Source organism: Peromyscus maniculatus, chromosome 1 (genome assembly GCF_049852395.1).
Source record: "Peromyscus maniculatus bairdii isolate BWxNUB_F1_BW_parent chromosome 1, HU_Pman_BW_mat_3.1, whole genome shotgun sequence".
Taxonomy (NCBI): Eukaryota; Metazoa; Chordata; class Mammalia; order Rodentia; family Cricetidae; genus Peromyscus; species Peromyscus maniculatus.
The window spans coordinates 158,678,639-158,699,672 of record NC_134852.1 but is presented as its reverse complement, the minus strand read 5'-3'; the positions used below and the strand labels follow the sequence as shown (position 1 = coordinate 158,699,672).

The window sequence follows — 21,034 nt, the reverse complement described above, 5'->3', positions numbered from 1 at the left end:
CCAAGGCTGTTACACAGGGAAACCCTGTCTCGAGGAGGGAAAAACAAAAACCTGAGCCATCCCTCCAGCCCCTGGCTTTTTATTTCTTTTTTTTTTTTGGTTGATTGGCTTTGGATTTTCTTAAGACAAAGTCTTGCTTTGTATCTCAAGCTGGGACTGCACATGATACCCATATATACGAGCACATACACATAAAATAAATATTCTTGGGCTGGAGAGATGGCTCAGAGGTTAAGAGCACTTCCAGAGGTCCTGAGTTCAATTCCCAGCACCCACATGGTGGCTCACAACCATCTGAAATGAGATCTGGCACCCTCTTCTGTATTCATAATAAATAAATTAATTAATTAAAAAAATATTCTTTAAAAAAATTGAAGTTTGTTATATATCCCAATTAGATAACTTTTTTTTTTTTGTAGTTTTACAACTAAACTGCTGGACTAGCCAGGCATGGTGGCAGGATGGCATACAGCCGTAATCATCCTAGCTGGAAGAAGGATCAAGAGTCTGGGCCAGCCTCGGCTGCTCAGAGCAGAGAGGACCTTCTAAGGACCCATGAGTTCTGCTTCATGTATAAGGCTCCAGGGGGCTGGAGTCTGAGTCCTGGACTGTCTCATGTCTGTGTCATACACTGATGCACTTAGCCACCCTAGTAGGGTGGCTTAAGAGTCCTGGGAACCAGCCCAGCCCTGTGCCTGGGAGGAGAGGAAGGGAGAGGAACATGGGCATACCAGGAGCTGATCTGGTGGGACCAGGGCCTGGAAAGGGTGACATAATGATCACTAGTCTAAATTCAGCCCTGGGAGCCTGGCAGGCCAGGGGGTCATGCTATAGATCCAGCTGGAAGCTGTGGGCAATGTTTGAACCTAAAAGTCACAGGGCAAAGGTCAGTGTTAGCTGCGCATGGCTGGTTCTGACTGGGAAACCTCCAAAGATGTCCAAGAGAACAGACAGACACCAAAGAGGACAGACATCCAAGGTGGGCTCAGTCCACTGTGTTCAGGCCACTGGCCACCTCACATCCTCTCAGTTGTTCTGCTCGATGTGGGAATGCACTGGAAATGCCGGGGGCCCTAGAGTAGGCTGCCTTCAGACCAGGCTGGGCCAAAGCCAGCTCGACATTCTCATCCCCACCCTCCTCCAGCCCCAGGCTCCTCTCAGCCCAGAGCCTGCCTGACAGCTGAGGGCCTGCAGCTGCCCTGGATCAGAGGTCTCAAGAACAGCTGCTACTCATGACCCCACTGACCCTGGTTCCTGGACACTCTTCCCTGTCTCCACTGCCCGCTCCACTCTCCTGATTATGCCCAGGGGCTCCAGGGCGTGTCCCAGCACCCAACAGACGTGACGGCAAGAGCAGTGCCCAGCCCTGGTGCTGTTCAGAGGAGGCTTTTCCACCCAGTAGGAACAGTATCGGGAAGGAGGGCTCCCCTCTGGCCCACTTCTTGCACTGAGCCTGTTCTCACAGCTCACTTAGGGGCCAGAGGTGACCTCTCGTAGAACAAGCAGAGATGGAGAGCAAGTTCACTCCTGACTCCCGGCAGGTTTCTCCCGAAGCCTGCTGTTCCCATGAGTGCCTGAGGCCCCTAGACCATTTCTGGTAACAGAAGTTGCCTCTAGGGATATGGGTCACAGGGCTTGGGGCTCAGGGTCACTCCCATATCCTGTGCAAACTCAATATATAGCTGAAGCTGGCCTTAACTCCTGGTCCTACCTCCTGAGTGCTGGGATTACATGGGTGTTTATTCAGTGCTGGGGATCGAACCCAGAGCCTTGCTCATGCTAGGCAAACACTGCAAAATGAGCCTTAATTTTTTTTTGTTTGTTTGTTTTTGTTTTTTCGAGACAGGGTTTCTCTGTGTAGCCTTGGCTGGCCTGGAACTCACTCTGTAGACCAGGCTGGACTTGAACTCACAGAGATCCGCCTGGCTTTGCCTCCCGAGTGCTGGAATTAGAAGCCTGTACTACCACCACCCGGCTGCTTCTTTTTTAAGGTTCATGATGGGGAGGGAGTTGCAAGGGCAGAGGGCAGATATGAAGGGATGAGGAAATGAATGGGATTGAGATGCATGATGTGAAAGACCCAAAGAATAAATAAAAAAGGAAGTTATAAAAATAAAAGATTTATCTTAGGCAGAGCATGGTGGCATATGCCTTTAATCCCTGTACTTGGGAGGCAGTGACAGGCGGATCTTTGTAGTTTAAGGCTAGCTTGCTCTACAAAGCGAATTCCAGGACAGCTAGGGTGATTACCCAGAAACCCTATCTCAAAAACACACACAAAAAAATTATTTTTGATTTATGTATGTGGGCTACATGCATGTGAATGCAGGTACCTTAGAAGGCCAGAGGTGTCAGATTGCCCTGGAGCTAGAGTTACAGGCAGTTATGAGCCATCTGAATGTGGATGCTGGGAATTGTACTCTGAAAGACAACAGATCCTCTCAGCCACTGCGCCATCTCTCCAGCCCCATCCCTGCCTTTAACAACAAAAATAATCACAACTTTCCTGCCACCTAATTCCTGAAGTGCTCCATAGCCTGTCACTTATGCTATTCACTCTTGATCCCCAAGGACTAGGAGGGTCTTGTTCACAATTGTCACAGTTCTGCTGGAGTGCATGGCATATATCACCTCTTCAGTGCTGGGATCACAGACTTGCACCACCAAGCTTGGCTGGAATTAAACTTCATCGTGGGTGTACTCAGGGGTCAGTGCATATCCAAACCACAGCAAGCAGTCTGCAAAATATAATGCCAACAGAAAGCCACAGAGGCCCCACAGAAGATGGCTTTCCCCATCACCCTCAGCAGTCGGTCCTGCCCTGCCTGTGACTCCCATCAGGGCCTGCAGGATTTGGGGGCTCAGCTTGTCTAAATATTTAGCATTTGTGTAGAACAGATGGGAGGAGCCTTGCCTGCTCAACAGCCCTGGGAGTGCTCCTGAAGCTGATAACGCCATCATCTCTGCCGGGAGGTCAGGGTATGCAGAAACTGACTCTTGAAACCTCTGAGTTTTGAACCACATGAAAAGATACCTTGTTGGGAAAGTAATTTCAATTAAAAAAAGAAGTGTGAGTCTGGATTGGGCATGGGAATGCAACCTGTAATCCCAGAATTTGGGAGGCAGAGGCAGGAGAATGAATACAAGTTCAAAGCCAGTCTACATACTGAGATTCTTAGGTACGATTTCTAGTGCACTGGCAATGAAACATGTTGAAGAAAACGCAAGCGGGGGAGGAAGGGTTTATGTGGATCACAGTTACACACTGCTGTTCATCACTGAAGGAAGCCAGGACAGGAACTCAGACAGCCAGGAACCTGGAGGCAGGAGCTGACGCAGAGGCCATGGAGGAGTGCTGCTTACTGGCTTGCTCAGCCTTTCTTCCATCTTCCTTTCTTCCTATCTTCCTTTCTTTCTGCCTTCCTTCCTTTTCTCTTCTTTCTCTCTCTTTTTTTTTTGTTGTTGTTGTTTTGTTGTTGTTGTTGTTGTTGTTGGCTTTTTGAAACAGAGTTTCTTTGTGTAACAGCCCTGGCTGTCCTGGAACTCACTCTGTAGATCAGGGTGACCTCAAACTCACAGAGATCAGCCTGTCTCTGCCTCTAGAATGCTGGGATTAAAGATGTGCACCATCACTGCCTGGCTAGCCTACTTATAAAACCTAGGACCACCAACCCAGCCCAGTTCCACTTACAATGGGCTGGGCCCTCCCCCATCAATCACTAATTAAGAAAATGCCCTACATGCCGGGCGGTGGCTGGCGGCGGCGGCGCACGCCTTTAATCCCAGCACTCTGAGGCAGAGGCAGGCGGATCTTTGTGAGTTCGAGGCCAGCCTGGTCTACAGAGCGAGATCCAGGAAAGGCGCAAGGCTACACAGAGAAACCCTGTCTCGAAAAACCAAAAAAAAAAAAAGAAAAGAAAAGAAAATGCCCTACAGCTGTATCTTATGGAGGAGGCATTTTTCCAGTTGAGGTCCCTCCTTTTAGATAATGCTAGCATGTGCCAAGTTGATATAAAACTAGCCAGCACAGTGAGTTTGAAACTAGCCGGAACTACATAGTAAGATCCTGTCTCTAAAAAACAAGATGATTATTCTGATTGTGTCTGTCTTAGTTAGGATTTTATTGCTGTAAAGAAACACCATCACCACAGCAACTCTTTTTTGTTGTTGCTTTGTTTTTTGAGACAGGGTTTCTCTGTGTAGCTCAGAGATCCGTCTGCCTCTGCCTCCTGAGTGCTGGGATTAAAGGCGTGTGCCACCACCGCCCAGCTCCACAGTAACTCTTACAAAGGAAAATATTTAATTGGGGCTGGCCTACAGTTTTAGAGGTTTAGTCCATTATCATAATGGTGGAAAAGTATATCAGCATGCAGGCAGACATGGGGCTGGAGAAGGAGCTGAGAGTTCTACATCTGGATCTGCAGGCAACAGGAAGAGACTGAGACACACTTCCTCCAACAAGGTCACACCCACTCCAACAAAGCCACACCACCTAATAGGGCCACTCCCTATGGGCCTATGGGGACCATTTTTATTCAGACGACCATAGTGGCATACCTCTCTAAGTCCCTTGTCCACAATTCACTCAGCGACTGTTATGACTATCTCTGGCCTTCAGTTACTCAGCCTTTCCTTCTCAGTGGCAAGTGACAGAAATCATACCAAAACCCCAAGCAAAAACTGGAATTTGTTAGCTAATGTAATGGAAAATGCTTTAGATATGGCTGGGACCAGGAGCACATGCAATGTCATAGATTCATTTTCTTGGCTCAAGGGGAGGGTGGGACAGGTTCTAAGTAGTCCAGGCTGATCTTGAACTCCAGATCCTCCTGCTTCCACTTCCTGAGTATTGGAATTATAAGTGTACCCAACCCAGGAAGTGCCCCTGCTCTCCCCATGGGCTCTTACTCTCGGGCTCTCCTCTTAGGGTAGCAGAGCTGGCCACCAGCATCTCTACTCTGCCCTCACAGGCCCAGGAAGTTCCCAAGCTCGTGTTTACTGTTAGCACCATTTCCATCCTCCCCTGGACCATTGCTGTGGCTCAGACTGGCCAAGTACAAGCCTCAAGCCCACTTGGAGAGTTTGAGGTGTGGGGTCAATCGCACTGGAGGCTGCAAAGTTGGGAAGCAGCCTCCGGAACAAGTGGCGGGTCCTGTGCGCTAGAAAAGAGTCCATCGCTTACCCGACTTCGCTCTCTGTGGCTGTGCTAAAACGACTTAGTGAGGAAAGGCTTTGTTTCCGCTGACACTTCCAGGTCACGGCTATCGCTGAGGGAAGTCAGGGAAGGACTCAAGGAGCCACAGAGGAATCCAACCAGCTAGCTTTTCCATACAGCCCAGTCCCCCCGCTGAGGGACAGTGCCACCCAACCAATAGTCACAGCAGTCTCTGGCAGACATGGTTACAGGCCAGTCTGAGCTGAGCAATTCCTGAGTTGATATTCCCTCTTACAGGAATTCTAGGTTGCATCAAGTTGACAAAACAAACAAACAAACAAACAAACAAATAAATAAATAAATAAATAAAGTAGCCAGTGCGCCCTCTTCCTGTCCCTCCTGTGCCTCGTTCTGTTGTGTACCTCATCTCAGTCATACTCTGCATGTGCCAAGTCCTCTTGGTCTTAGTCTCCCCAGGCTTCCTCCTGGTCTTATGGAATGTCCCTCCTTTTCTCTGCCTAGCAAACTCCAACTCACCCATCAATGTCTGCTCACATGTCCCCCTTCCCTTAAAGCTTTGCTAACCCCCTTTGTGTCTCTACCCAATCCATATCTGTTTTTTCTTCAGGAGCTTGATGATGTCTTGAGGACTTTGGGACATCACATCCATGCTGCTTTAGAATTGCTGTTCTTTCACCTTGGGTTATTTGTTGCAGAGGTTCGCCCAGCTTGTCCACTGTGTCTTCCTTAGTCCAGTAGGTCCCCAGGTAAAGATCACAAGAAAAAATAACTATTTGGGCCGGGCATGGTGGCTCATACCTTTATCAGCCATCTGGACGCAGAGGCAAGCAAATCTCTGTGAGTTTGAGACCAGAGCCTGGTCTACATAGAGTTGCAGGACAGCCAGGGCTATGTAGAGAGACCCTGTCTCAAATACAAACAAACAAACAGTCTTTTTAGGATGGTGTGTTGGCACACACCTGCAATACCACCACTCAGACACAGAGGAGGGAGGTGTCAGAGGTTGAGAGCAGCCTGAGATGGGGAAGGCTTTTCATGATAATAACAAGGGACCTAGGAAGTCCTAGGCACAGGAAGTCCTGAAGGCAGGCTCTGCTCATCCTGTAATTTGGGGCCAGGATACTCCCAAAGGCTTCTGGGAGGAAGTGCCTGGGCTTGTTCCTCCTAGGACAGGACTGTCACCACTCTGGAAAACCCCATGGCACTGGGCTAGAGGCCAGAACTCAGACCTAAAGGAAAGTCCCCCTACCACCCAGTTCCCAAGGGGGCTCCAGAGTAGAGGCCACCATCTGGGGGTGACTCCGTGGATGACTGCTCATCTGGAACCCCGGCCTTGGATGGTCAAGTTCTCCAAAAGGGGGTGAAAAGGGAGGAGGGGAGGGCAGGGCTTGGCAAGAGTCCTGGGGAGGAAGGAAACACAAAACAATCAAGGAAAAGAATCCAGCCAAGGCCTGGGGTGGGCTCGGGTCACAGGAACTGCAGACCGTGCTGAGCTGGGACTCAAGGCTTCCCAGGGCTGAACAGAACTCCTTCACCACTCCCAGATGCCCTGTGACCCAGGAAGGGACCTCACATACCTCGTGAGACCTCCATCACCCCTTCCCAGTGCCTTCTCTCGATGCCCCCAAGATGATCATCCCTGTCATCTCCCGTCATCCCACCTACCTCTCAGGGCCCTGTGTTCCCAAGGGGTGCAGAGCTGGCTGCAGCCCAGTGGAGAGGAGAGGGACTCCATGTTGGTCTCTTCCTTCTGGCCAGCCTTGGGGGATGGGAGACTTCCGGCAGTATTCTCCAGGGCCCATCAGGTCAAGGCCCAAGATGAGGGCAATTTCCAGGAAGAAGTGGCAGGGAGGGAAGGAAGGATTGAGTCAGTCTCTATGTGGTCATCTCCGTGGGGGAGGAAGCTGTAGGGCTGGACCTAGCGGGCCCATCCTAGGTCAGGAAAGTGTGGGCTGAGATGAAAGCTGAACCCCCTCTTCTAGTGTGCCCATCATGGCCTGAAGACCCCTTCTTTAGCCCTTCTTTGTGTCTTCCGGGTCCTGCCTCTCAGCTACCACAATGCCCAAGAACCATCCCAATGGACACATTCCATATCCCAATTGGTGTGTCCAGCATGAACACAGGGTCCGGACTGGGAGCTGTAGACACTTACCTGAGTGTCTCTGACAGAAATGCAAGCCACCCAGGCTGTCCCCAAAGATTTAGGCGACTCCAGCCCCCACCGCTTTACACACCTAGGTCTTTACATGCAGCCTAAGGAGTTGTGTAAAAAGCTAGTTTAGTAACTGAAATCTTTTTATTTATTTATTATTTACTTTTCTTTTGTTTTGAGACAAGTTATCACTATGTAGACCTGGTTGGTCTGGAACTCAATATGTGGCCCAGGTTAGTCTAGAAATTAGGGCAATCCTCCTGTCTCAACCTTTTGAGTGCTGGAACTACAGGCACATACCACAATGCCCAACTAGAAATTCCATTCTATAAATGGTTAACTGTGAGATGGCAACGCCAGGTATGTACGCACAATCTCACCCACTGGGAGTCTCCTCAGGGACACTGTGTATCTAGTCTGTTCATAAATGCAGGAAGTTACACAGAGAAACCCTGTCTCGAAAAAAAAAAAAAAGAAACTCATGGTCTTAGCTAGTAATATCTTGGCAATGGATTAAAAAATAAATGCAGAAACAGCTAAGCTGTCCTGCTCAAGCCCTTGCACAGGGCCAGGACATCCTGGGTGCAGACCAGGTCATTGTCTCGCTCAAGATAACAGCAAGAGCCAAGGAGCAAGAGCCATCCCAGCAGCATGGACAGCCTGCGCTGACCGATTTTCCCATCAGGGTTGCTGAAAACCATTCCCAGAGCACAGGAGGCAGCTTCAGTCTGCTCTGCTGTAATCTACATACCCCCTCCAGCCCCGCCCCCACCATCTACCCCCCTCCGGAGACTGCACCAAAGAGCCCGGGGCTGCTTGCTGGCTGTGCCGCGCCGTGGGCCGTGCTGAGCTGCAGGCCAGGGCGGCGCCGTGGAGGAGAGCTTATGATTCTCCCAACCCTCTGTTACTTTCTGCTTTGTTGCCAGCTCTGGTCCTGGAGGCTGGAACATCTGAGAACATCTGGATGCCAGCTGGCATCTGGTGAGGATCCTCATACTGTTTCACACCCTGGCAGGAGGCAGAAGAGAGAGTGGGTGGGTGGGTGGGTGGGTGGGGAGAGAGGGAGAAAGAAAGTGGGCTTGCATCCTCCAACCTTCCATGGTCGGCACTAAACCTTTCTGTGGGCTTAGAGCCCTCTGACCTGAACAGACCCCAGCAGGCCCCACCTCCCAACACTGTTGCTGTGGGAAGTACATTTCCAACACATGCCCTTCAGGGGACATTTTCAAAGTATAGCCTTCCACCATATGACAGTGTGGTCCAGGTTCCTCTCCAGGACTGTCCTCAGTTTTCCTCTAAGCCATCCAGGCCAACCCTGACCTGTCTTGGGTCATTAAGCAAGGAGTACAGTCACCTGAAGATTAAATCCTGCCAAGTACGATGGCACACACCTTCAATGCCGGCACTAGAGAGGCAGAGGCAGGTGGATCTCTGTGAGTTTGAGACCAGCCTGGTCTATGTAGAGCATTCCAAGCCAGTCAGGGCTACATAGTAAGACACTGTCTCAAAAAAACAAAAACAAAAACAAACAAACAAAAAAACCCAGAAAAATAAAAATCTAAAACTTCCTTTTCATTCATTTCCAAATGACAACTGAAACAAATTAGCACCAGCTTGGTGGCTTAGAAGGATACGAACTGGGCTGGAGAGACAGCTCCGTGGTTAAGTGCACGCTGCTGGTGTCATCCGGGCATGGTTCCCGGAGCCCATGTCAAGCAGTTCACGAGCACCTGTAACAAGGCCTTCTGGGTGCCTGGAAGGCCATCTGCACACATCCCCACAGAGATGCAGACATACACACAATTGAAAACGATGACACCACACAATTCATCACCATGCTGTATAGGTTAGAAGTCTCATGAAGTTACAGTCAAGGTGTTGTTAGCACAGATGTCCCGGCAGCTCCAGGGGAGAGTCTGCTCGTCCTTATCTTCTCCAGCTATCAGAGCATTCAGAGTGCCTTGCCTTGTGGGCTCTTCTTTCACCTCTAAGAATAACCCCATAGGATCTTTCTGGCTTGCCCTTTCCTTCCCTTCATTAAAAAAAAATATATATTTATTTATGTGTATAGAGGTCAGAAGAAAACCTGTGGGAATGGATTCTCTCCCTCTACCACAAGAGTTCTGGAGCTCACACCTCGGTCATCAGGCTTGGGGATAATGTACTTTAGTTCACAGAGTGCATGTGTGACGCCCTGGGTTCTGTCCTCAGCGCTGAATAAACAGGGTGGATGGTGCAAGTCTGTGATCCCAGCACTCAGAAGGTGGAGGCAGGAGGATCAGAAGCTGGACCATTTCATTATTACCCCACCCCTTTTTGTTGTTTTTGACACAGGGTCTCACTATGTAGCCCAGGCTGGCCTGTAATTCACTGTAGACCAGGCTGGCCTCAGAAGCAATCCCTCTGCCTCTGCTTTCCCAGCTCTCTAGCACGGGGATGACAGGCATGTGCTGCCAGGCTAGCTTGCGGGCGTCTTTCATTCTTTTGTCTTTTCTGTTTTAAGGACCCCTGTAATCAAACTTGGCCCATTCAGGTGATTGAGGACATTCTGTCTTAAAAAAATAAATTACACTGATTTTTATGGAGGTAGGGGGCATGCATGTGTGCCACGGTTGTACGTGGAGGTCAGAGAATAACATTTAAAAGTTAGTTCTCTCCTTCTTCCACCATGAAAGCCCCAGAATCAGACTCAGGCTGTGAGGCATGAGAAGCACCCTGAGCTACCAGGTCCTCACTCATAATGACCTTTTTATTTTTGGACTTGGATTAACTATTTGTTGGAGGAGAATAACCTTGAAGTCCTCCTGCCTCCACTTTCTGAGTGCTGGGGTTACAGGCTTACACCATCCACCCTGTTTATTCAGCGCTGAGGACAGAACCCAGGGCCTCACACATGCTATTTAAGCCCTCTGTGAACTGAAGTATATGCCTAGCCCAGGATAATCTCTGGTTTAAGCCGGGTGGCGGTGGTGGCGCACACCTTTAATCCCAGCACTTGGGAGGCAGAGACAGGCAGGTCTCTGTGAGTTCGAGGCCAGCCTGGTCTATAGAGCAAAATCCAGGAAAGGCGCAAAGTGACACAGAGAAACCCTGTCTCGAAAAACAAATGAACAAGCAAACAAAAAATCTCTGTTTTAAAGTCAGCTGAGCAGGGCATGGTGGTTTACGTTTATAGTCCCAGCTCTTTGGGAAGCTGAGGACGGAGGACTGCTTGAGCCCAGGAGTTCTGCTTATCATAATTCCCTGGGTAACTGAAATTCTCCCTTCCCACAGAACAAGCAGTCATAGGTTCCAGAGGTTAAAATGCCACCATACCTGGCTCAATGTAATTTTATTGTTGTTGTTGGGTTTCTGTTTGTTTTGTCTCAATTTTTTTGTTCATTTGTTTTGAGACAGGGTCTGTCTACATAGCCTTGGCTGACCTGGAACTCACTATGTTGACCAGGTTGGCCTTGAACTCACAGAAATTGACCTACCTCTGCCTTCAATGTAATTTTTTTTTTTTTGAGGCAGGGTTTCTTTGTATAGTTTTGGCTGACCTGGAACTCACTCTGTAGCCCAGGTTGGCCTCGAACTCACAGAGATCCACCTGCCTCTGCCTCCCAAGTGCCGGGATTAAAGGCAGGCATGCGCCACCACCTCCCTGCCAATGTGATTTTTTTTTAAGAAATAAAGAATGTGCTCTGCGTGTGTGTGTGTGTGTGTGTGTGTGTGTGTGTGTGTGTGTGTGAGAGAGAGAGAGAGAGAGAGAGAGAGAGAGAGAGAGAGAGACTGGATATTAAACAAAGGGACTAACATACAGGGAAACTCGCTGAGCTCCTCAGAGCTGTATTTCCTTGCCCAGAACATGCACATCTGTAGGGACACATGACTCATAGTTCTTCCCATTCTCCCCTCCCTCCAGGACTTGGCTGACACATACCCTCACCCCAGCATCCTTCCCTCCTATACACACACCCTTTCTACATGTGCTACCTAGAAGCCAAGCATTCTGGCTCCTCTCCTCCCAGAACTGTCCACCTCTTTTGCCTCACTCCTCTTAGCTCTTATCCACCTGGAAGGGTGTCATCCTGTGCCTGGGACCTTGAATTTCTTGAATTTCAATCCCTCAGCTTCGCTAACCGCAAGCAGACACTCAACGAAGTTTCTCCACTTACAAATCGGAGCGATGACAGGTTTCCCTCGGTCTATCTCAGCAACCTGAGGACCTGCCCTTCAATAATTGTTTCTGATACTGTGTGATTGTATGAATGAACGAATCTCTGTAGGAGTCCAAACCCACCTCGGAAACCACCTAGCAGGCCAGCACACAGGTATGCCCAGTCTCTGTCCTTCTCGGTTTGTCTCTGTGTTTCTGTTTTTCTCTGCGCCGCCCCCATCCCACCCCCCACGAATCTTTCTCTCTCCCCCTTTCCGTCACTCTCTCTCCTAGGTTAGGTCAAATTCTTCAAAACCTAATTCTTTCCGGTACAGTCACAGAATACACTAGTGCGGACGCCTCCCAGGTCCCAGTCCTTCTGGCAAGGAAACGCATCCAAGGACGCTCAGAGATTTCTCAAGAATTCGCTCTTCCGGTCTTTGCTGGCCCAGTGCTTCAAGCGTAACGTTTTGACTCCAACATGCACAGCTGGCGTCCTCGAATCCACCGCTGCTACAGAGCTGCTGGAGGCTGAGGCTCTGGAATCTCGCAGCGGAGTCTCTGCAGAAGGGAGAACCTGGGCGGCGCCGCGGTGGGCGGGGATGTGTGGGAGGGGCTGGAAAGGAGCGGCCCGGGATTGGCTCCGCACGCCAGGGGCGGGGCTTATGGCCTGAGGTCCGCACTGTAAGTTCCCAGGCCCTCCCTGGTGCTCTATCCCAGCGCGCAGCTCTGCGGCTTTGCCCGCGCTCTTCAAGGTGAGTTTGGGCTGGGGTTTTTCAGGCCTCTGGTGGCTCCTTGGAGAGTCCCATCCAGGGTGGTGCTCGGTTCTGGCCCAGATCAGGCTCCTTACCAGGCGCCTGGGTCCCCGCCCCCCTACCCATGACCTCCCACAGCTCCCAGGGCTCTGCGCTGTCAGTCTCGCAGCTCCTGGCTGTAGGCAGTGTTCAATGCTGGAGCCCCCGGACCAGGGAGCATCCTCTCCTCGGCCCGTGTCCCCGCCTGGGATGGAGGCCGTATTTTTAGCGGATGGTGAGGTGTCCTCCTATCTTTAGCTGCAATGTTACTGAAACGGATCTGGGCCGCGCTGGGCAGCGCTTGGCTGGGGGAACTGGAGGGGTCGGTGCGGGAACGATAACCGGGCTGAGCAGCGGGACTCCCGGGAAGGCGGGGGCCTGCACGTCCGAAACCTGGCGGTGTGCCAAGCAGACACTGGGACCTCGCCCAGGCGGGGAAGCTCAGGCAAGGCCCCTCCCAGAGCTCAGGGACCGGGACAGGGTCCCTAATCGTCGCAATTCTACCCTCACCGTGGTCTGATTGTGCGACCCAGAGAAAAGGACCCTATGAGTGATACACCCCGGGTACTGGAGCGCGCAGCTCCTCGGTGGGCGTCAGCCTATAGCCGGCGTGCTTGGTGGGACCCTAGAACGCTGGGTGATAGCGGGGGGCACGCGCGCCACCTAGCGACCACAGGTCTTCGCGCTTCTCTGCACTGGGACCCAGGGAGACCGCTGCAGGAGATCCAGATTCTGAGGTGACTGTCAGGGCTGGCAAGAGGAGACCCACGCCTGGGGGCTGAGCAGGGTTCGGTTTTTTGTTCTTGTTGCAATCAGGGAGAGCAGAAGGGTTTGAGAAAGGCCCTGCAGATATTTGCTGAATATCCTTTGATAGTGACTGTGGACTCATCTATTTATGCAGAGCCTCTAGTTTACGGTATAGCAATGGGTCAGCCCATTTTAAAGATGGGGAAGGTGAGTCCAGTCTCAGAGAGGAAAGATGCATTGCCCCAAGGTCACAGAGTCCCAGGTGGAACTGATTTCAAACTATTCCTTTTGGGTTGCCAAGATGTCTCAGCAGAAGTCGCTTGCTGAGCAAGCTTGGAGATGAGTTCCATCCCCAAACATGTAAAGATGGAAGGAAAGAACCGACTCCACAAAGCTGTCCTCTGACCTCCACACACATGCCATAGTACATACGAGCTTGTGTGCGAGCTTGCATGTACATGTGCTGACACACAAATCATGCATATACTCACACAATAACAATAAAAAAAACTTTTAAATTTTTTGTTTGTTTGGTTTTTAGAGGCAGTTTTTTAGTTCTTAGAGGCAGGAAGATTTCTAAGTTCGATTGGCCTGGTGTACAGAGTGAGTACCAGGACAGTCAGGACAACCAGTTACACGGAGAAATTCTGTCCAAAAAAACAGGAAACAGAAAACAAACAAAAAACCTTTTTAGTAAGCATTTAAGAGATGGGGCAAAAATCATACCCAGAGCTGGGCAAGGTAGCACACTTTTTTTTCCCTGTTGGTTTTTTGAGACTTGAATGTTTGACAGGGTCTTACTGTGTAGCCCTGGCTGTCCTAGAACTCACTATGCAAACCAAGCTGGCCTCTGCCTCTGCCTCCCAAGTGCTAGGATTAAAGACATTCATCATCATGCCCAGCCAGGTGGCACACTTTAAATCCAAACACTTGGGAGGTGGAAGCAGGCAGATCTCTGAGTTTGAAGCCAGCCTAGTCTACATAGTGAGACACTGTGACCAAAAAGAAGGAGGAGGAGGAGGAGGGAAGAAGAGGAAGAAGAAGAAAACATTAGTTTTGAAGTGTGTATGGAGGGAGGGGAAGGTCCATGAACATCCAGAGTGAGCAGGGCTAAATATTCTCCATGAGCAGAAGGGATCTGCCTCCAGGAAGTCATTTTCTCTGAGGGAGGCCCCGGGTTGCTGTCCAGGGCAACCCACAGAGCTGGGATGGCTCCCATCTGCTCCTCCCATTGTTGGAGGAAGCTCCTGGCAGCCTTCCTCTAATCGGAGCTCCTTATAGCTCTGAACACTTCCAAGTTGGGGAAGTGGCAGCCAAGGGAATATGACTACACAAAGGAAGCCTGGAGACTTGCTAACTTCTCTCCTGCTCCCCATCCATATCACCACCGGTGTGGTCCACTGCCTTGAAGCCACATGGCCAGCCTTGGTACCAGGGCCTGTCCTTGCTAGCTGGATGACCTTGATAAAGTTCCTTAATATCTCTGAGGTTCCACTCTATCAAGGACAGTGATGGCACCCACCACAACGTGGCTTAGAGAGTTAATGTGTAAGGAACCCCATGGCAGGCTGGAGCCTCCGGTCCTGTGGTTGCTAGATCTATTTAGGATTTCTGGTTGTTATTCCCAGCTTTCTCTTGGGTGGTTGATGCTGGCCCCACCCTTCCCTTTAGCCTCTGTTCCCCTCACATCTGGATTTGGGTGGGTACATCTGGCTCAGAGTGAGACAGCTGTCAGGGACGCCCACTTTGCTGTGGAAACACCCAAGCTGTCTTGGAGCTCTAGTGGGATGGAGTGGGGGAAGGACCTGGCCCAGGCTCCAGGCAGATCTCACCAATCAGCCCAACTCTCCCTCATTGGAAAGGAAGCAAGAGTTACTCCAGTGCTTCACAGCAGCAAACTGGACAGATCAGATGTTGTCAGCAGACCTTGTGTTAGGTGTGGTGGTCACAGGATAAATCAGTGATGGGACTCTAAGACTTTAGAGTGTGTCTTCTGACAGCTCTAGAATTAGCTGGAATCTACCACAAGAGCCATTCCTGTTTCCTGTTGGCTGCAGGTGCTCTGGAGACTATCAATGTCAGTCTCCATGGTTCAGCATGACTGGCCTAGGGTGTCGGCTTTGGGGTGGGGTTTCCTGAGCAAGGGCCTGTGCTGGGATGGGGGCAGTCAGGACTCTGCCCTGCCTGCATCCTGCTGCCTCCTTCCTGCCCTTCCTGATCACCCTTTGCCTACCCAGGATAGAGACTGAGGCAGAGGAAATGGTGGATGCCTCTTGTGCTCAGGTGTGGGCTGGGCTAGAGGAGGCTTAGGGGAGGAAGATGGGCTCCTGCGGCTTCGATCCTGGCCCTGCCCCAGGCTGCGATGTGAGCATGGACGTGCTTCTCTGCCATTTGTACTGGGTTCTGCATGTGGACTCAAAGGAGCTTGCAGGGGACTAACCCCCACCAAGGGACTGGAGGGTACACCTGCTCCGATTCTGCATCCCTTTTTGTTAAACCACATGACACCTGTTCACAGTGCATTTTTTTCACCTTAAATTTTTTTTTTCCTGACTACATAAACACCACATGCTTATTAAGAAATTGATGGCTGGAGTGTAACTCAGTTGTTTAGATTTTTATTTGTTTTGTGTTTTTAGACAGTGCCTCAAAAAAGAAAACTGCATTTATATAAAACTGAATAAGTGCTCACTGTAACAGTACACATACTAAATCAGAACAATACAGAGATGGTTAGTGTGGCCCCTGTACAAGGATGACACTCAAATTTGTGGAGCACCCCACATATATATGGTGATATTTTGTGTATGATTTAACAAATAAAGCTTGCCTGAAGAGGGCAAAGCCAGCCACTAGTTAGCCATAGAGGCCGGGGAGTTGGTGGCACACGCCTTTAATCCCAGCACTTCACAGGCAGAGGCAGACAGATCTGAGTTCAAAGCCACCCTGGACTATACAAGATTGATCCAGTCTAAAAGAGAAACAAAGCCAGGCAGTAGTGGCACACCTTTGATTCCAGCACTAGGGAGGTGGAGACAGGAAGTGATATGGCTGAGCAGAGAAAGAAATACAAGGAGGGAGGAAACAGGAGCTCAGAGCTCTTTTTCAGGCTGAGGATTTGGCAGAGGGAAGAACTATAGTGGCTGGCTGCTCTGCTTCTCTGATCTTTAAACGTTTACCCTGATATCTGGCTCTGGGTTTTATTAAGACCAATTAGAAAAAAAAAGACCAATTAGGATTCATGCTACATATATATATATACACATATATATATATATACACACATATATATATATATATATTTTTTCTTGTTCTTTGAGACAGGGTTTCTCTGTGTAGCCCTGACTGTCCTGAAATTCTCTCTGTAGACCAGGTTGGCCTTGAACTCAAAAGAGATCCACCAGCCTCTGCCTCCCAAGTGCTGGGATTAAAGTCATGCGGCACTACTGCCCTGCTCTTTTTTTTTTTTTAAGATTTCCTATTTTATATGTATAAGTGCATCGCCTATATATGTTTGTGTGTTCCTTTATGCATGATACCTGTGGAAGCCAGGAGAGAGTATCAGATCCCATGGAACTGGAGTTACATATGGTTATGAGCTGCCATGTGAATGCTGGGAACTGAACTCAAGTTCCCTGGAAGAACAGTGAATGCTCTTCACCACTAAGCCAACTCTTCAGTGCCCTCCCCCCCCAATATCCTTTTTTTTTTAGTTCCAACACCCAGAAGACAGATACAGACAAATCTCTGAGTTCCAATCCAGTCAAAGTGAGACTCAGTCCCCCTAGAAAAGGTCTAAATAGGAGAGGAAAAGTCAGCCTGAAATTATACCATTACCAGCATTTAGGCCAATACCCCTTCACACACATGTATATTATACATGTGTACCAACGGGGCAAAGTGTTAGAGATCACCTGCTGGGGACATCTCTCCTTCCAAAGCAGTGACCACACACCACCTTTCTTTCAGCCGTTATGACAACCTTCCTGATTCTTTCTCACTTCTCATGTTAAGATAGGATCCTATGCAAGCTGTCATATATGGAATGTGGATGGCAGGAGCATTGGTAGGCAGTGCTTTTAATAAATGGCACTCTCTCAGGGCTGGACAGATGACCCAGTGATTAAAATGCTTGTCACTTTTGCAGAGGTTGGGTTCTCAGCACCCACATGGTGGCTCACAACCAAACGTAACTCCGGCTCCAGGGCAGTTGATGTTCTCTTCTGACCTCCGTAGACACCAGCCATGCACACGGTGCACTTACATACTTGTAGTCAAAACACTCATATACATAACTCTAAAAGAAAAATGGCATCCCTTTGACCATGCTTCTACATTTTGCTTGTCTCTCTCTGTAGTGTCTTCTGGAGATCCAAACTGTTTGATATTTCCCGTTTGTTTCACTTTGTTTCTCCTGCTAGGCATGCGCTCTGCCAGAAGCTATATGGCAGCCCCGAGAGTTTTAATGTCCCAAGGGGGATCATAGGAGGGCTGTGATAACATGTTTGCAAAGCTCTCAGAAGAATGCTGACCCCAAAACTGTATTGTATGCCCTGCTCTCTCAGTGCTGGAGCTGGGAGGAGGGGCAGAGAAAAGGGTGGAGGGGCTGGGAGGAGGGGCACGGGGCAGGGAGGAGGGACTGGGAGGAAGGTCAGACTCAGCCTCTGCTCCTGACCTGAGGGAGGAGGAAAGGGAAACCTCCAAGTGGGAAGTGATAGGTCCTATGTGAGGCGCTGGCCATTCAGCACTGTTGGCTGGACACCTGCGTTTCCTGCACTGTACCAGGCCTCAGTTGAGTAGGAGTTGAGACCAATGGTGAGACTCACATACAATGGGACACTTTCTTTGTGGCAGAACATAGTTGATGGAGGTCAGGGATGAGAGTGAATACCCAGGCAGAGCAGGAAGCAGAGCCAGGGACCAGGGGCTGGAGTTTGTAGGTGTCTCAGGACCTAACATTAAGATTCTGGACCTTGCCGGGCAGTGGTGGTGCATGCCTTTAATCCCAGCACTTGGGAGGCAGAGGCCAGCCTGGTCTAAAGAGTGAGTTCCAGGAAAGGTGCAAAGCTACACAGAGAAACCCTGTCTTGGAAAAAAAAAAAGAAAAGATTCTGGACCTCTGTTCCCCCTCAAGAGGCGTCGGGGAGAGGTGTTATAGTTTATACTTTTAATCCCAGTACTTGGAAGGCAAAGGTAGGTGGATCTCTGAGTTCCAGATCAGCCTAGTCTACACGGTAAGCTCTAGGTCAATCAAGGCTACATAGTGAAACTGTTTGAAAAGAAAAAACAAACACGAGGGGGTAGTGGTGGCCCAAGTCTTTAATCTCAGCTCTCAGGAGGCAGAAACAGTTGGATTTCTGAATTGGAGGCCAGTCTGGTCTACAGAGAGGGTTCCAAGATAGTCAGGGCTACACAGGGGACCCTGTCTTGAAGAACAAAACAAAATAAAACAGAACAAAGAACAACCCAGATTCCTGCCCCGATATAGACCAGGCTGGCCTCAAAATCAGAGAGATCTACTTGCCTCTGCCTTCCTTGTGCTAAAATTAAAGTTGTGATTCCCCAAGCCCCACATGAGTTGACTTTTTAGTTATTTTTATTATTTTTGTGTGTTTATGATTGTGGGCACATGCCACAGCCTGCATGAGATCAGAGGACAGCTTTCAGGACTCAGTTTTCTCCTGTGGTTTTGCAGATCAAATTCAGGGCTACAGGCTTGTCAGCAACTGCTTTTACCTACGGAGCCGTCTTCTCCCCTGCCCCTTCCCTGTTAGTTATTCTTCCCCAGTGTGTGTGTGTGTGTGTGTGTGTGTGTGTGTGTGTGTGTGTGTTTCAAGACAGCGTTTCTCTTTGTATAGCCCTGGCTGTCCTGGAACTCACTCTGTAGCCCAGGCTGGCTTCAACCTCAGAGATCCACCTGCCTCTGCCTCCCGAGTGCTGGGATTAAAAGTGGGTGCCACTCCGCCCAGGCTGTTTTTCTCCATTTTTGAGGCAGAGCTTTATGTACCTGAGGCTGACTTCACAGTCAGAAATTGGCAGGTAGCCAAGGCTAACCTTGTACTCCTGATCTTCTCTCTCTACCTTTCAAGTGCTGAGGATACTGGCTGCACCACCATGCATGCGCTTAGGGAGGGCTGGGACTGAACTAGGGATTCCTGCATGCTAGGCAATCACTGTAACTGAGCTGACCCTCAACTCTGTTGTGTATTGTTTTGAGACAGGGCCTCATGTAGCCTAGGCTGGCCTTGAACTCCTGACCCTGTCTGTGTCTCCTGAACGTGGGAATTACTGGCATGCACCTCACCTCAACAGCTGCTTTGTCTCTTGTCTTCCTGCCCCTTATTTATGTGTTCTTTCATTTCAGCTTCTCAAGCTCGGACTAAGGAAAGAATCTTGGAACAAGAACAAAACCCATCACTGCTGAGATCTCACCTTTCTGCCTGCAGTTCCCCAAAAGGACTTTCATCCATTTGAGAAGAAAGTGGGGTGTATTCACACTCCTGTCTTCATTGGGCCAACTCTGATCACATCTACACTCTAATCTTTAGTTTTTGGCAAGTGTGGTCATCTCAACAGCGCCCCCTGGAGCCAGTTTTTGGGCTGACGGTGTTGGGAGGGTACTGAGGACCGAGCAGCCGGGGCTGTGTGCTCAAGTCACCATGTCCACCAAGGTCCCCATTTATCTGAAACGTGGCAGCCGCAAAGGCAAGAAAGAGAAACTTCGGGACCTGCTGTCCTCAGACATGATTAGCCCACCACTTGGGGACTTCCGTCACACTATTCACATTGGCAGCGGTGGTGGTGACGACATGTTTGGGGACATCTCCTTCCTGCAGGGCAAGTTCCACCTCCTTCCAGGAACAGGAGTGGAGGAGGCTGAGGAGGCTGGCAGCTTCGACCTTCCCTTCCAGTTCACTCGTACTGCCACAGTGTGTGGGCGAGAGCTCCCCGAGGGGCTGTCACCTCTGCTCAAAAACGCCATCTCCCTTCCTGTCATTGGTGGTCCCCAGGCCCTCACCCTGCCCACAGCCCAGGCTCCGCCTAAGCCCCCTCGTTTGCACCTGGAGTCACCACAGCCTTCTCCAAAGTCCTCCCCACAGGAAGCAGGAAATGTGGACATCTGGAGGATTCCAGAGGCTGGCTCGCCCCACAATGGGATGAGCCCAGAGCCAGAGGCTGAGGAGCCTTTCCTGTCCCATGCCAGCTCCCTGCTGTCTCTGCACGTGGACCTGGGGCCTTCTATCCTGGATGATGTCCTCCAGATCATGGATCAGGACCTGGGGCGTGTGCAGATCCCCACATAGGACCCTTGGCTGACCAGACAGGTCACCCAGGCTGTGGTGATGCCTGGAGACATCTGTGGACATAGCCCTGATCTAGGAGTCAGGATGCCAGGTCCCACCTATGGGTGCTGGCCTGTAACTGTCACTTTGAGCCTTTCTTTCCTTCCCTCCTCCCAATGGACAGAGTGCATCTTTGCTGTCCTCTCACAACATCCACAGGGACCCATGTAAAAGTTGCCCCAGACACTCCTGAGCCTCTTAGGTCGTCTGGACCCTCACTTCCAATTGTCCCCTCTCCCTCAGGTCCCTTCCAGGGAAAATTCTGCTGAAATGGACTCCATCCCCTTTCCAACTACCCTCCACCTCAGCATCATTGGATACCCTTCCATCTGTCTTTGTGTCCTGGTCTGGGAGCATGTCATCCATGACCAGACATGTTATGCCTTGTGTCCTGTCCCATCCCTTCTTCACATGACCAGGGGATTCTGGTTGCAATAAAACATGCTGCTGCTGGTGGCTGAGCATCCTGTACCCTTGGTCCCAGGTTTCCTTCCAAAGGTGGGCCAGTCTCCATGAACAGTGGGCTCACATGAGAAAAGCCCGACCCTAGAAGATCCCATAGAGGCTGGGCCTTTCCTTTGGGAAACTGTGCTTAAGTCTGCACCCACAGTGGAACTGAAACAAGAATAATCTCAGTGGTTACTTTTGACAAAATACCTGATACAAACAGCTTCAGAAGGTTTG

The 21,034-nt window shown here is 50.1% G+C and overlaps 1 protein-coding gene and 1 non-coding gene across 2 annotated transcripts; both read left to right on the top strand.

Moving 5' to 3' along the window:
• The first annotated feature begins 12,094 nt into the window (after positions 1-12,094).
• Positions 12,095-20,821, top strand: Cdc42ep2 (CDC42 effector protein 2). Its single transcript, XM_006980664.4, has 2 exons — positions 12,095-12,221; positions 19,372-20,821. The coding sequence occupies exon 2, from the start codon at positions 19,667-19,669 to the stop codon at positions 20,309-20,311; it is 645 nt and encodes a 214-aa protein (XP_006980726.1). The 5' UTR covers positions 12,095-12,221; positions 19,372-19,666; the 3' UTR covers positions 20,312-20,821.
• Positions 15,692-15,797, top strand: LOC121826958 (U6 spliceosomal RNA). Its single transcript, XR_006069114.2, has one exon. It is a non-coding gene; the product is annotated as a U6 spliceosomal RNA (small nuclear RNA).
• Positions 20,822-21,034: the final 213 nt, after the last annotated feature.